The following is a 16,183-nucleotide window of genomic DNA, read 5'->3' on the forward strand; positions in this document are numbered from 1 at the left end:
GCTAAATTTCTGTTTTTGGAGGGAAGTGTAAAAAGGGAAGTGGACTTTCCCAATTTGGGAAGTTTTCCCTCCGTTTTTTTTTTGTTGCTTAAATCTCATTGGATGAAATAAATCCACCTCATGTACTTTGGTCCCCACTTCAATCAGATTTTTTCTGATTTTTGATTAATTAAATGGAAATATCCCCTTTCCCATAATTCTTTAATATTTTCTCTCTCCTTACTTTAATCTTTAAAAAAGAATCTCTTACACATTCTTACACACAATCATTTCTCTTACACCCAATCATTACACTTATACCCATACAAATCAAGATTCTATTTTTCTTAAAAACCCCCCAAGATTCCAAATGGATACAACATTTAGAAATGGAGTGAGTAATTAACTGTCAAATTACATGACATATCACTCCCTATCTGAAGTTAAGTACTCCGTAAATGCAAAATAGTGTGATACTCCGTGGAGTAGAGAAGGCGATACAAAATTACAATCATCGCCTAATCGGACAATTCGTTGTAAGACGGGACGCGCTTCACGCTAGTCCCGCTGAGTTCATAATTCAGACGGACCGCGTCCCCGCCTACACCGACCGTCCTCCCGGTAGCCATTACAACACAGGGGAACCCGAAATATTTTGGACACTATTTTCGCTCCTAAAATTTTCACCACTCCCGCGAAGCTGATGAGAGAGAACGATCGAAAGAGAAGCAATTAATCTATGTAGATGGCGATGAAGTGCAGATCGATTGTAGGAATTTGGCCGGAAACTCCTCCGTCTCACCGCGTCACCTCCGTCGCTGTTATTGACGAACCTCCTTCTCTATACACCGGCGGTACCGATGGCTCCGTCGTCTGGTGGAATCTCTCCGACGATATCTCCTCTCCGGTCAGTCTCTCTCCGACGTTGTTAAGTCTACCATGTGTTTGATTAATTGACAGATTACTTTGAATGAAATACTGTCGATTTCTACAGTTTTGCTTTAAATGTGTCGCGCAATTATCAGCTCTTTCTGTTTAGATTGCTATTCTGTTTAAAAGTTGAAGCTGTCAATGGCCTCTCAGTTGAAAATTTAATCGAGTGTTGATCTGTGTGAATTCTGATAGCGCCCTATCGGAAATGCATGTATTATTGCAATTGAATGTAAACAGTTCATCAAATAGTCAATTTATTGCGAATTTCGTAGTTCGTGGCTAGTTTTCGATCGATTTGTTTCTGAATGCATTTTGTTGATGTCCTTTTACTTGTTTTGCTAGCTGGTGCTGTGTTCTGATTAAACTTCGCCCTTTGATTGTTCACCAGATTGTGTTGTAATCTATTCGTGTTGCGGTGGAAAGAATTGGCTGAATTGTTAATTTGTTAAAAAAGTTAAAGGTTGACTATGGTGTTTTGGTTGATAATGACAAGTATTGCTATATCAGATTGTTTAAAGAACTTTTCTTTTTGGCCTGAGAAGTAGGAACGTGCTTGTGGTTGTTTGATTCTTGAGGCCAGGTTAAAATTTTTAGGGAAAGAAGAGTAGTATGCACTTAGTCAGCCTGTACACTATCTGCAATTCAATGCTAACAAATGTTTCAATTCATGGAATTACATATTTTGATGGTGATTAGTTTTGGTAACTTATGTCTTGCTGCAGAAGATTAAGCCTGTTGCTATGTTATGTGGCCATGCCGCACCAATAGTTGATCTTTGCATTTCTTATCCTCTTTTGGCGTCGTTAGATGAAAAAGTTGATGAAAATGGAGGTGTAGGGACCAGCAATCAGGCTGCGTTAGTAAGTGTGTGCAGTGATGGTGTATTGTGCGTGTGGAGTCGAGGAAGTGGACATTGTAGGTGTCGAAGGGAATTACCTCCTTGGGTTGGTAGCCCATCCGTTATTCAGGCATTACCAACAAATAAAAGATATATATGTGTGGCTTCATGTTTCACTGATATTTCATTTGCTTCTGACCCTGATTACGTGGATTCAACTGAAGGGAGTGAGGTTACTGGGGATGATGAATCTTTGAGCAGAAAAGCACCCAAGTGTACTATCATTATTGTTGATTCATATTCACTCAATATTGTGCAGACAGTGTTTCATGGGCACTTGTCAATTGGTCCATTGAAGTTCATGGCCCTAGTTGAGTCTGTTGATGATAGCCAGAAGCATTCCACATTTATAATTGATTCGTTTGGTAAAAGTCAATGTATACCATTGATTAAAGACCCCAATCTGGAAGAGGGTGGGGCAAAGCTGCATCGAAGTTCTGCTCTTGAGAATATAGCTATACTCAATAATGGGTCTTATGACGGAGAATTGGTTTTATCTGTAGCCACTTATGGTCAGTTGCTAGGATTAGTGTATAAAACCAGCTGCGTCTTTTTCCTAGTTGCCAGTGCTACTATACTTGGAGTCATTTCTTTTGAAGATAGCCATCATGGTGGAGCTGATTGCATTCTGTCGTGTGTCTCTGGAGGCATGTTTTTCACTTCCGAGAGTTCTGACAGTACTTGTATGCCCGAGTCTAGAAAAATACATAATATCACTGGTTTGAAATTCTCTGTGTGGGATGATAGAGGATCAGTAATCATATATGAGTTATCCTATGAGGATGACACTTTCAAGTATGAGGTTATAAATCAGATTCCTGCCACTACTTGTCCCATTAATGTGAAATTGTCAAGTAAGTTTGTTCAACTGAAACAAATCTTTCTTCGAGTTGAGTCAATTTGCTTTCATAATGAGGAGCCTTCTTTGTGGAGACCTCGTGTTACTATATGGTCACTGCATCAACAGGTTGATGACCGTGAGAACTTTGGCAAAATTTGTAGGTTACTTGGAGAAGGGGACTTCCTTGTCGATTGGACTGATGGATCAAGTTATGTCATAAACTCTGAGGCCTCAAAGCATAATTCTGGAGGAATACCTGCTACTGAAGAGGCTCCTATGACTACAATGGCTAGTGCTCTAGACCAAGGAGTTGCTGGAACTTTACACAAAAACGATCTGAACTGCACGTTCATTCAGAAAGAAAGTATTGTTTCTTCAACAATGGTTATATCACTAAATGCTCATATTCCTTATGCAATTGTATATGGTTATCATAGCGGTCAGATAGAACTGGTCCATTTCAACTTCTTGGCTGAGGAAAAAGATTCTCAAGGACCCAAAAAACAATTTTTGGGACACACAGGGCCAGTTTTATGTTTGGCTGCACACCAGATGGTAGCTACTTCCACTGAGAGGATATGCAGCAAAATTCTATTGTCAGGGAGCATGGATTGCACACTTCGTGTTTGGGATATTGAGACTTGCAATGCGATTATGGTAATGCACCATCATGTGGCCCCTGTTCGCCAAATAATCCTGCCACCGTTGCAAAGTTATCATCCATGGAATGATTGTTTTCTCTCTGTTGGTGAGGACTCTTGCGTTGCCCTTGTGTCTCTTGAGACTTTGCGTATTGAAAGAATGTTTCCAGGACATCCTAGCTGTCCTCTAAAAGTTGTATGGGATGGTGTGAGAGGTTATTTGGCTTGCCTTTCTCAGAATCAGTCGGTAGCATCAGGTACGAAGGACACCTTATATATTTGGGACATAAAGGCTGGTTCTAGAGAGCGGGTTTTGCGCAGTACAGCGGCACACTCAATGTTTAACAACTTTTGCAAAGGCATGGACATCAGTAACATCTCTGGGCATGCATTCAGTTACAATACCTCGAGATCCTCGTTGATCCTTCCATCGACAGAACAAGGATGCTCTTTGTCACCTAGGCTAGAAAATTATGTGCCTATTTCATCCAGTGAAGTAAATCTGATGTCTTCACTCAATAATAGTAGCACCAGATCTGTAAAACAAAATACAGGAAACAGTGACAAGCTTCCAATTAGGTGTTCCTGCCCAATCTCTGGAATAGCAATTCTAAGTTTTGACCTTTCATCTCTGTTATCTCCTGATATTTGTGGGGATGTTGGAGGAAATTTTTCAAATCCCCCTCTTAATGGATCACAGACGTCAATTAATTCTGAACGAGGGACTATATCCAATGATTCTTCTGAGAAAGGAAAGTTTCAGGATATGATGAAGGATAATCAATGCATTGACACATTTAGGTCATGCTTATTGCAATTCAGCCTCTCATTTTTGCATCTGTGGGGTGTCGATTTCGAACTAGACCATTTACTAACGATGGAAATGAATGTCAAAAGATATGAAAATGTGATGCTAGCTCCTGGTTTGGAAGGGGATGGAGGTTCTTTTACAATAGCATTCCCTGCTTTCAGTTCTGCTCTTCAGGTAGTTTGCTGTTTGTATAATCACTATGTCAATATTTGCCATGCATGTTGCATTGTATCCTAAGCCCCCAAATTAACTTGTCAGCTTTGGAGATCGTCATCAGAATTCTGTGCAATGAGGTCGTTGACAATTCTGTCCCTTGCCCAGAGCCTGGTTAGCTTGTCCCACTCTTTTTCAGGTGCCAGCAGGTATTGCAGTGTATTTTACGAAATTTCATCATTTTGCTGTATGTATACTGTGTTATTTCTTGTATTGGGGTAGAAGCAACTTATCTTATTATTGCATGAAGAAGGCACCCATTTTATCATCTCGTTTGTGGCTATTGAATTGTTGGGCTGGATAAATTTTACATGCTCAACGCTTATTTTAGGTGGTAGAATGATGTATTTTATGTGAATTCTATGTCACCAAGATTTTTTCCATGGAAAGTTGGCACGGAAACACTATTTATTGACACAGGAGCTAGGATACGATTTTCTAAAAACTTGCAGTACAATTTTTATCAAGAAAGGTCTGTATAAAGTCCATTAAACTAATGTTATTCCTGAAATAGGGGTCCAAAGTCCAATAGATAACTTGGTTCCATGTCAGATTGTCTAATCATTTACATATCTTCTCGGATCATCATATATAAATTCATTCTAATCGATATCCTCCTAAATTAAGCTGCTGTGAAGAGAGAATGAGACAGATTTCTTCTCCATTGCTGCTTGAATAGTAAATGTTCTCCAAGTGTGTAGATTACACTTGTCTAAGCCTCTTCTCTCTCCCCTCTCTCTTGTCTTTATTTGTGGGTCGTAGCTGCTTGAAGTATCTGATACGCCATTGTTGTTTTTGTCTGATACATCTATGTGTAAGATCAATCCGAGGGACTTAGAAGGGGCATAAAGAGTAGTATTCCCAATTTCCTACCCCAATCAGCCAATTGCTACTCTGGGATACAATTTTGTTTTCCGAATGCTTTGTGCATATTGATTTCCAAGTTTCTTCTTTACCCAATAAATTTGTTCTCTTTGGAAAAGTAAAATTCTCATGCCTTCATTCATGCAGACACCAAAGAAAGAAGGGTTATCAGGGAGTTAAATAAGGGGTAACAAAGGTTAGAAAGTTTTCTTGTCGGACATTTCGGCATCGAAATGTAAGAATGTATTATCTGAAAATACTAAAGACCTCTCTACAAACGAAATCAACACCCATTCAGCAAGTGATCACACCCTAGCCTTAATGTTACTCCCTGTTGTTTCAAGTGTGCAACTGGTAAACTAAGGAGAAGAGTTGTGAGCAAGCTTAGGAAACAAGTAACATATCTACTTAAGCTGGAAAAATTGACTGTCTAAGCAGAATACTGAGTATTCCATTATACTCTGAAGTTTTTTGAAAAACGACCAGTCGACCAGTAAACTTTACGTATGTATGAAGTTTTTGGTACTTCCTGCTTAAACTCTTAAAGCAAATTAATGATTCACCCCTGATCTGTTTGACAGGTATAACACAAAACTTCACATATAGTCCAAAATAAAACAAGTAGAAATAAGAAAGGACATTATCCTCATACTGCAGTAGCTCATAGTAGTTGGACTCAGTAATAATGTGGTCACACATATCCATTGGATGTTTTTGCATCCTTTGGCATTATGTACTTGTTACTAATATGCCAATTACTTATTATTTGTCTCTTTTTGGCCTTGCAATTATCCTGGGATCACCTGCCTAATTTTCTGAATCTGTGATGCAGTGCTTTGTCAGCATTCTATACACGTAACATTGCTGAGAAAGTTCCTTCTGTGAAGCCTCCATCGCTACAGGTTGGTGAGATCATAAATAGATCCATGGCTGAACATGCATGCATGCATATACTTCTGTTTTTCTTGATTTTACTGTACGTGATTTTTTTGGGTGAATTTTTCTTTTTTCTTCTTAACTTCAGCAACTTTTTTGTTCCCTCTTATTTATAGTTGACACTCTTCTTGAATAGAGCTATAAGGCACTTGTTCTCAAATTCTAGAAGTCATTTTGACTTTTAATAACGCAAATTTTCTGTTACAGAGGCTTGGTGAATTATATTTGGGAAAATTGTGACTTTTTTAAGCTCTGGGAAAGTAAGTGGTCCTGATGATTGCTACGGACCACTCTAGCCCTCGGGCGGCTTATTGGGTAGTTAGAACCATCTAATTCGTCTCTTAAATGACATTTTAACAGGTTCTTACAAAAATGATTTTGTTGAATACAGGTCATTCTCATGACCATTTATGGTTCCAAACAACCTTAAAATAAACACGGATTCATCTTAAAGATTTTGGGAATTTCTGAGAGCGGATCCCAAAATCTTCAAAATTGGTCCAAGACGGTGTATTCATATTTAGGAAAGTTGTTACTTTTTCGGATGAAAAGGTTAGTATCCTGAATTTTTTCTATAGACCCCATGAGGCCCTGAGATTTTTATTTGGTGATTAGAATCATCTACTCCGTCTCTTAAAACATTTTAGCCAGCTTTCTTACAAATTTGATTTTGTTAATGAATAAAGGCCATTCCGAACCTTTATGTAACCAACTAGTGGTTGTTTATGGTTCAGAACAACCAACAAAACTGAATTTGTTGATGAATAATTTCCATTCCAAACAACATTATATTACATCCGGATTCGTTTTCCAAGATTTTGGGAGTTTATGAAATTGGGTATTGGAAATCTCCAAAATTGGTCCAAAACGGTTTATTATGGATTTGATCGGTTCCAGAAAGGTTGGTGGTCCGGATTCTTTTCATGGACCCATGAGGCCCCAAAGGCTTATTGAGTGGATAAAACAATGGGGGTGTTTGGTTAGGAGAGGTTTGAGAGAAAAAGAGCTTTTGGGATGAATTAGAGGTTTGTCCTTTAAAAAAAGCTAATTGGAAGTGTTTGGTTAGGAGAGTTTTGGGGTGAAAAGGCTAATTTTGAAAAAGCTCAATATAGGAGCTTTTTGCAATTAGAGATTTGAGAAAGTGGATGAAAATGATTATTTTGTCCTACTATTGCCTATAATTACAACCAATATCAACCTTGGTACCCTAGTACCCTAATTATTTTTCTCCTAAAAACATTACTCACTTTCTTTTTCATTTCACCCTATTTACTAGATTCGTTTTTTGTTGTATTAAATTTTATATTAGTACTTTGAAGCAATTAAAATATATTGCAATCATGCTTGAAATATCATTAGTAATATTTCTCTATTGGAAAAATAGGAGTATTATTAAAAAATTAAATCAAAAATATTTTTTTTATTTAGTCAATGTTTATTAAAAAAAAGAGAAAAATTAACACAATAAACTATTTTTCTAATATTAAAAAGAAACGAAGTATGTCAATGTCCTTACCGGTCATTTTACATGTTAAACAACTAACAACTATCAGCTAATTTACCAAACACTTTTACACAAACAGTTGGTGCAACTAGCTAGTCAAATCAGCTAATGCAAACAGCTAACCGCTAACAGCTAGTCAAACCAGCTATCAACTAACAAGTAACAACTAACAGCTCCTAACCAAACAGGGTCAATCTATTTTGTCTCTTAAATGACATTTTAGCCAATTTTCTTACAAAACTGGTTTGTTGAATAAAGGTCATTCTGAACCTTTATGTGACCATCTAGTGAGTGTTTATGGTTCCAAAAAACCTTGTCACAACGTGATTCATTTTCTCGATTTTGGGAGTTCCCAAGACTGGATCTAGAAAATCTCTAAATTGGTCTAATATGGTGCATTATACTCGCTCTGTCCCTACGTTTTGACCGTCGTATAGTGTTAAGCAAATTTAATTGGCTTGGTATTTTATTGTGTGATAGTTGGTAGTGGGGTATTATTTTATTATATTTGGTAGATAATGGGTATTGTTTATTATCGTTAGTGGATGATTGAAGTCTTTTTATTATACTTAGTGAGTAGTGAGTTCTATTTTCCTTTTGTTGGTGGGATAGTTGGTCCCCAGTGAAGAAGAGAGAAATAATAAGAGAATAGTGGGTCCATGGCATTCAAGGAAAGAAAGAGAAGTTTGTCAAGTAATTGGGGACGACTTTATAATGAAAGAGTGTCAAATAAATAGGAATGTGGGGAGTAGCTTTTATATTTGGGAAAACTGGGACTTTTTGGCAACCGTAAGGTAAGTGGTAAGTATGCTTTCCATGACCCAATGAGACTCGGGAGGCTTATTGGGTGGTAAGAAGATCTACTTCGTCTTTTAAATGGCATTTTAGCCGGTTTTCTTACAAAACTGATTTTGTTTAATATAGACTATTTTTAACCTTTATGTGACAAACTAGTGGGTGTTTATGGTTCCGAACAATCTTATATTACACCAGGATGCATTTTCCAAGACCGGGTCCCGTAAATCTCCCATATTAGTCCAAAACGGTGTATTAGCCTTTCAAATATGGGTGGTCATTGTCCAGTTTAGCACCTGAACCAAATCAAACGGCATTTAAATGCAGTGTGAGATTTTCTCAGACCAAACCTTTCCCCAAAAAAACTAATCTGCACCGCAGAATGCAGTTCAGTGAAGTGCAGTTTAAGTGCATTTAAAAGGAAAAAAATAAAATGCTAAAAGTTATGTTCTCTTTTTTTTTCTTTTTTATTTAGTGAAAATCATATATTTATAATGCAAAAATTAAAATTATGAATTTTAAATATTTAAATAAAAGTTATTATTTACATTACATTCTTTTAAAAATACTAGCATACCGCATCAGAGTGCGGTTTATGGTGTACGGTTTAAACCGTAATCCGCATTACTTAGTTGCGGTTTGGTTTGGTTTGGTTTCAAAAGTGGGAAAGCGCACCTAAACTATAATAATTTCAAATCGAACTGCAATTTTCAAACCACAAACTGCACCAAACCACAAAAAAAAGGGGTTGCGGTCTAGCCCCGCACTCTGAACAGCCCAAGCATGAATAGTTCATAGTATCAAGGACCGAGTCCCTTTTGTGTCCTCGTTTTTCTTCAATTTTGAAGATGGTTTTGTCCATTGTAACACTCATTTTTCTAGAAGTGTTAAAACCTCTTGGCTAACTTAATTGTAATAGACAAGATTTTGGACATGAACCTTTTGATTGTTACCTTCCTCAGCGAACACTAATTATTATCTGGGTCAAAAGTCTACCCAAGTAGCGCAGCTTTATGCATCTTTCTGTTTCAAGTTTCCTATTGATCCTGACATATGTGGTTTTCATTCAATTACAGCTATTGGTCAGCTTCTGGCAAGATGAAGATGAGCATGTTCGTTTGGCTGCCAGATCTTTATTTCACTGTGCTGCTTCAAGGGCTATCCCTCCACCCCTATGTTGCTTGAAAACAGCAGAAAACACAAAGCCTGTAAACTCGGTTGATCAAGTCGGACAAAGCGAATTGGAAAATGAGAAAAGGGCCGGAACCTGGGCTAGCTTTCTGCTTCCTGAAATGTCTACAGAAGTTCAAGGGGCTTCTTTGCAAGTTGGACAAGTTGACATACGGAGGTGGCTTGAATCTTATGAACTGCAGGACTGGATTTCTTGTGTTGGTGGAACAAGTCAAGATGCAATGGCATCTCATATTATTGTTGCAGCAGCCCTAGCTATTTGGTATCCAAGTCTAATAAAACCCAGCCTTTCCATGTTGGTTGTCCATCCACTGGTGAAATTAGTCATGGCTATGAATGAGAAATACAGTTGTACAGCTGCTGAACTCATATCTGAAGGCATGGAGAGTACATGGAAAGCATGTATAGGTGCTGAAATTCACAGTCTAATAGGGGACATCTTCTTTCAAATAGAGTGTGTAAGTGGTGCTTCTGCAAATAGTACAACTGTGGCAGCAGCTGTACCTCCCAAACTTCGGGAAACTTTAGTCAACATTCTTCTTCCGAGTTTAGCATTGGCGGATATACCTGGCTTTCTGAGTGTAGTGGAAGGCCTTATTTGGTCAACAGCTTCTGATTCACCTGTTCATTTAGTATCTCTAATGACTTTCATTAGACTCATGCGTGGTTCTCCCAGAAACTTAGCTCAGTATCTAAATAAGGTTTGTGATTCCAGTCTTTTGTCTATGAAATTGTTGGATTAAATATTAGAAGAAGAAAAAAACAAGACTATTAGGCGCCCTTCCTCTCTGCTAGTACAATATCAATATATGGTGCTTGAGGGATATCCAGAAATCAAAACACAATCTGTTAGACAGGTGCAAGTTCAAGCGTGTGTTCTCTTCAACTTATTTTTCCTTATTTCACACAAAATAAGCTCACAGAAGTTATATAAAATAAGTCAATAAGTTCAGATATTCTCATAAGTTCATACAAGTCAAAATTACTTGAAGAGAAGTAGAGAACACACCCTAAGTAATATATATTGAGGCTACAGCTGTGCATATGCATGGTTTCCACCCAAAAAAATATTTAAATCTGCATCATGTTCTAAGTAAAAATGATTTTCTTGGTTTCTTTTCGAGTGGCTAGTGGAATCACATCTTTTAGGTGATTAATTTACTCCAAATGAATTGATGTGGTTAATTTACTACTACTGGCATTGTTTTAGAATTTTGTATTTGACAAACAGCTGATGGTTTTCTGCATTTGCTTGAACTTTTAATGGCTCTGACATTCAGACAGATGTGCAGGTGGTCAACTTCATCTTGCAAACAATGGACCCTGCGAATTCAGTTATGCGCAAGACTTGCCTCCAGAGTTCAATGGCAACTTTGAAAGAGGTTGTACGTGTTTATCCTATGGTTGCTCTGAATGATACCTCTACACGATTAGCTGTTGGGGATGCTATTGCTGAGGTTAACAATGCAAATATTCATGTTTATGACATGCAAAGGTATGACAACTTATCTTAAAAACTATCAATCTTTTATAAATTTTCCAAGATAATGGAATAGAACATAGATTTTAAGAATATAAACTTCACATGAAAGGAGGACCAGATTTCTCTAAAATAATGTGGAATAAATTGTATATGGTTTTCTTCGGACAGTGCAAATCATCCCTAGTACTATCCCAAAGTAAACTAGTTCCAATTGAAACACTAGGCACTACAAACATCAATATATCTCCAGGAATCAAAGATGTTTGCTGCCAGGTTTATTAAGTGTTACATATTTCTGGGGCCACTTGCTCTGCTTGTTGCACTTGCTTTAGGGAGCCAGGGATATTATTTAGTAAGACCAATTTATTCTTTCTGAATCCATCGTGAAATTAAATTTTGATAAATGACATGACATATCTTTCCGGGGCCAAACTCATCAGTGTTTTTCCTCTAATTGAATTCTGTAAACCAAAATGAGTTTCCTTTCTTCTTGCTTCCTTCTTATTAAAGAAGTGAAAATTTTCTTCAGCTTTCTTCACATTCTGTAGCATGTGCCAGGCTGCCAGCAGCTTAGAAAATAATGTGGGTTTGGGTATGAACATTGTGACACATTTTCTTTTTGTGAAGTCAATATACAGCATCTCGCTGAGATGCAGGGTACTGAATGCCCATATATGGATTATTGGCTACATCATTTACATGGGTCGGTTCCTTAACAAATTAACCCTGACAAGGGTTGTCCTATGTAGGTGCCGCTGCATTGATGTGGCCAAGTATTTTCACTGAGCCTAAACTTATAGCCATAAACTACTTTTGTGGTATAGAGTAGTATCGCCTACATGAATTGACAGATTGTAAAACCTCCACGTTTTTGCAGAATACTTGACAATCTTTGTTTCAGCACCTTTTTGAGGATATGTATGCACACACACAAACATACATTCCATCAATTCCGTGAAACCTTTTGGAGGAAACTGCCTTTACCTAATTACATGCTCATAGTTCCATCAATTCCGTGAATGGCATTATTGGGTTAACGTAATGACAGATTGATGTACACAACTCTTTGCTTGTGTTTGCATAAAAGCCCCTAACCTGATTGCTGAGGTGTAGAAAATGTCAGGGAACTTGATAAAAATAAAATATCGTATGCAAACCACCGTAAATCGACATGTTTATCTACTTAATTTTAAAATAATTAATTTGTAAATATCAAATGATCCATATGTATTATTAGTGAAAGTACATGAGCATTAATATTAGCATATAAATAAGCATCATATAAAATTTGTATACAAAGATTTCTAATAATTTTTAGCTTCTTTTATTTGTAATATCACAGTTGATAAACATAAACCTTAAAAATATATAACTTGAATATCAGATGAAAAGAGTAATTTTGTTGACTTGATTGGCTGAAAAAAAAAATTATCATTATTATTTCTCAATTATTGGAGAACTCTTTACTTTACATTACATTACTGCACTACGCATTAAAATATCATGTTGGAATAAGAAAGAGTCACTTGGCACTGTTCCAGGGAGCAAGGGTTTGCTCTCAGCTTGTTTGCAAGTTTAATCTTGCATGGAAAAGGTTCCTTCCTAAAATGGATATCGGGTTGGAATTTGGATCTTCAGTAAAATAGATCAAATGGTTTAAAGGGCCGGTTCGGTATCGTTTTATGTTCCCAGATTTCTGTTTTTTAGAAAACAACAAAAAGTAGTTACCATCTTTTTGTTGTCAGTTTTCAAAATCAACATCCATAGAGGTATGAGTCGTAAAACTATTTTTTAGCTCATGATTTAATCTAAATCAGTATGACTTTCAATTAGTAAAACCAAAAGGTGACAACTAAGAGTGCTAACGAACGGATACTTAGTATTTAATGCATTGCTTTCTCTATGTTCATATGAACATTATTTTTGAGTCATTTCTTTAGATTGAAGGTGCAACTTCATGCCATCTCTATTAGTGGTGGCTTTTCAGCGGCTGAACTTGACCTATTTTCTCTATTTGATTTTAGTGTCACAAAAATCAAAATTCTTGATGCAAGTGGACCCCCTGGAATCCCAACTTTATTTTCTGGAGCTCCTGAAACTGTCATTTCTGCTATATCTACATTGACCTTTTCACCAGATGGGGAGGTATTATTTTTTCGGTTCACTCCAGTTTTTCTTCTGTTTAGTTCTTGGTTTACTTGTTCTTAATCAATTCCTTGTACTTCTATGGTGGATTTTTTAACTCATGATAACCTCTTTTTTTTTTTTTCAAGCAAAGCTGTGATTTAAATTAAACGAAATTCTCGTCAAAAGAAAAAAAAAAAATCAAACGAAGTAGAGAGTAGTTACAAAAGTTAAGGGGCCTATTCCTCCCTGATTACATTCATCACCAAACACGGTGGGAGCCAAAATATCACCTACATAGTTTAGAGTCGGATTACAATTAGCCGTCCTACAAGCTTTTTCCAACATATCTGCTGCTACATTTCTTGTCTTGTTCGCATACTCTATCTTGCATTCTTCAATCCTAGAAATAAGCACCCTGGATTGTGTAATAAGATTAGAATTAATATCACAAATGTCAGTTTGTTCCTCTTGCCCCTGTTGGTTTGCAATCTTGAGGCCTTCAAAGATAGCAATGATTTCTCCCATCAAAACAGATTTGACCCTACACTTTTTCTGGTATCCTACAAGCTAATTACCCTGACTATTTCCAAACAATCCAGCCACACCTGCATCAGCTATTTCCTTAGCAAAGGAAACATCACAATTCATTTTAACTCAATTTGTCAAAGGTGCCTGCCACTTCTGATCATTGTTTTGAGATTGTTCAGTTAGAGTTTAGGGTTTGGAAGAGTAAAACTCCCAAGCAAGGTTATATGAATCACGTTGACAAATGTCTGGGGGTTTATCGGTATTCCGGAAAATAGCTGGGTTTCTTCTCAACCAAATGGACCAAAGTATAAAAAGAAAGAAAGTTCTCCAAGGTAGGGAGGTCTGATCTTCTGTGCTCTGTAAGGGGTCGGAAAGGTTAGTTTTGAGCCAAGTGTGAAGTGGCTGGGTGTAGAAAATGGGATGCACTGGGAAAAAATCCCCAAACTTCCTTAGCTTGCTGACAGTCTCTCAGTGTATGCAAAGTGTTTTAAAAAACAAGAGGACACCAATTACACTCTCCTGAGGGAGTCATTTTCCTTGTTCAGCATTGGGTTTTGTAAGTTTAGTCATTTGTTGGGTTCGTGAGATAAATATCAATTCTATCGCATTTACCAAAGAGTTTTTTGTCTTGTGTCGGTTTTATTATTGTCGTAGTCTGTGTATTCTGGGAGTGGTATAATCTCTCCTTTTCTCTTTACCTAGTCTATTTTTGTTTTTAGTTTTTTCGAGATCAATAAAACTACTTCTCTTTTGCCTATGGACGTAGCCAATGAATTGTTAGTGAACCATGTAAAGAAATGGTGTGTTCTTGTTTGTTGATTTAGTATATGTTTCTTGCATTTGTTATAACTCGCCTAATGTAAGTTTCTAATGTTAGGGGCTGGTTGCTTTTTCTGAGCATGGTTTAATAATTAGATGGTGGTCATTGGGATCTGCATGGTGGGAAAAGTTAAGCCGCAACTTTATTCCCATCCAGTGCACTAAACTTATATTTGTTCCACCATGGGAAGGCTTCTCACCTAATTCTTCTAGGGCAAGTATAATGGCAAACATTGCAGGAAATGGTAGACAAGCAAATTCCCAGGTATTGTTTTAATTTAGCATTGTCTGCATCATTATCTTCAAATCCATGTATCGGGCATTAGTTCGGAGTATGTTATGCACCACGTTGCTATATTGAACATGTTCTTTGTAGCCGTCACAAAAGTGATGGGTAATTTGCATATATAAAGCAATAATTGTATATTGTATAATGTTGTGTAGTTGTATAAGTTTCTCAAAATTTGTAAAAGTAACAACAAACATCATTTGTCCCTTTATGTCTTCATTCCGCTAATTTATTTATGAATTGGTGTGTTCTCTTTTTAATGTGTTTCACCCGTTACACTATGTTGACATCGTGTGATTCATGGAAGTAGTTTGACTAACTGTGTCTCTATATTGGTAGGTTTAGTAATATCTTTTCGTTGCCTCCATTCTTGTATTGAAATGATTGAGCACATTTGTATGTGATATGTACAAGTTCAATCTCAAACATATAGCTTCTCTAATTTTTATGTAGGTGCATACACGGTTCGGCGACGTGGACAGTTTAGATCTTATGCTTTATAATCTTGATTTATCCTACCGATTAGAATGGGTTGGTGATCGCAAGGTTTGTCTGACAAGGCATGGGCAAGAGTTAGGGACCTTTCAACTTTAGCTTCCTCCGACAGTTATGGCTATGGCGGGTATGCATCCTTCAATGTAATGATTGACAAAAGAGATGTGAGTCAAGTACTACTCATTCGCAATTGATGACTCTCAGAGACATTCTTTACTGTTCAACTTGGCAGTTCTAGCGCTCAGAATAAGTTTGTAAATTTTTTGTTTAAAAAGTTGGAGAGGTTGCTAAGATTGAGAATATTGTATAGACTCATTTGAGGATTGAATTTGCGTAAATAATTTTACATTGTTAACCTTTATTATCTTTTAGATTTTGCTTACTTTCCTTTTGTTTCTAAATAGTTTGTACTCCGTATTGGACTTCTGATAGGATAAATGAATTGCAATTTTTACACCATGAGAGTAACTTTAGAATGTTGTCGTGTGTTGACTACACCATGGGAGTAACTTTAGAATATTGTCATGTGTTGACTATTCTGCCCTTGGCTACTAACGCATCGTGCACCACTCGACAAATCTCTTGGCTACACCGAGTCATGTCTTCTCCCTCATTAGCACGCTTTAGTTTTCTCACTAGATGTATACCTAGAAAGATTATACGGACCACAAAAAAGCTTAACAATATGCTTGTTGTATTGAAAAGAGTTTGTAGCTTTGTACAAATGAGCCTATGTGCCAATTTATAGGTCAATTTCCTAGCCTAGAATATTCCTATCTGGAAAATTTTACACTTTCTTATAATACTCCCGCCTACTTGGAGAACCCATATTATTG

The 16,183-nt window shown here is 37.0% G+C and overlaps 1 protein-coding gene across 4 annotated transcripts; it reads left to right on the forward strand.

Moving 5' to 3' along the window:
* Window positions 1-448: 448 nt before the first annotated feature.
* On the forward strand, window positions 449-15,803 carry LOC110805598 (uncharacterized). 4 transcript variants are annotated; one of them, XM_022011219.2, is made up of 9 exons: window positions 451-886; window positions 1,635-4,277; window positions 4,362-4,465; window positions 6,013-6,082; window positions 9,492-10,307; window positions 10,899-11,101; window positions 13,114-13,234; window positions 14,622-14,828; window positions 15,306-15,803. In XM_022011219.2, the coding sequence occupies exons 1-9, from the start codon at window positions 725-727 to the stop codon at window positions 15,444-15,446; spliced, it is 4,467 nt and encodes a 1,488-aa protein (XP_021866911.1). In that variant the 5' UTR covers window positions 451-724; the 3' UTR covers window positions 15,447-15,803. The 4 variants fall into 4 exon arrangements, 2 of the variants coding, with proteins under 2 accessions (XP_056687739.1, XP_021866911.1); XR_008923643.1 differs by lacking the exons at window positions 13,114-13,234; window positions 15,306-15,803 and having other exon boundaries at window positions 449-886; window positions 10,891-11,101; window positions 14,622-14,760; XR_008923642.1 differs by lacking the exons at window positions 14,622-14,828; window positions 15,306-15,803 and having other exon boundaries at window positions 449-886; window positions 10,891-11,101.
* The last annotated feature ends 380 nt before the right edge of the window (window positions 15,804-16,183 follow it).

This window comes from Spinacia oleracea, chromosome 6 (assembly GCF_020520425.1).
Source record: "Spinacia oleracea cultivar Varoflay chromosome 6, BTI_SOV_V1, whole genome shotgun sequence".
In the NCBI taxonomy this organism is placed as follows: domain Eukaryota; kingdom Viridiplantae; phylum Streptophyta; class Magnoliopsida; order Caryophyllales; family Amaranthaceae; genus Spinacia; species Spinacia oleracea.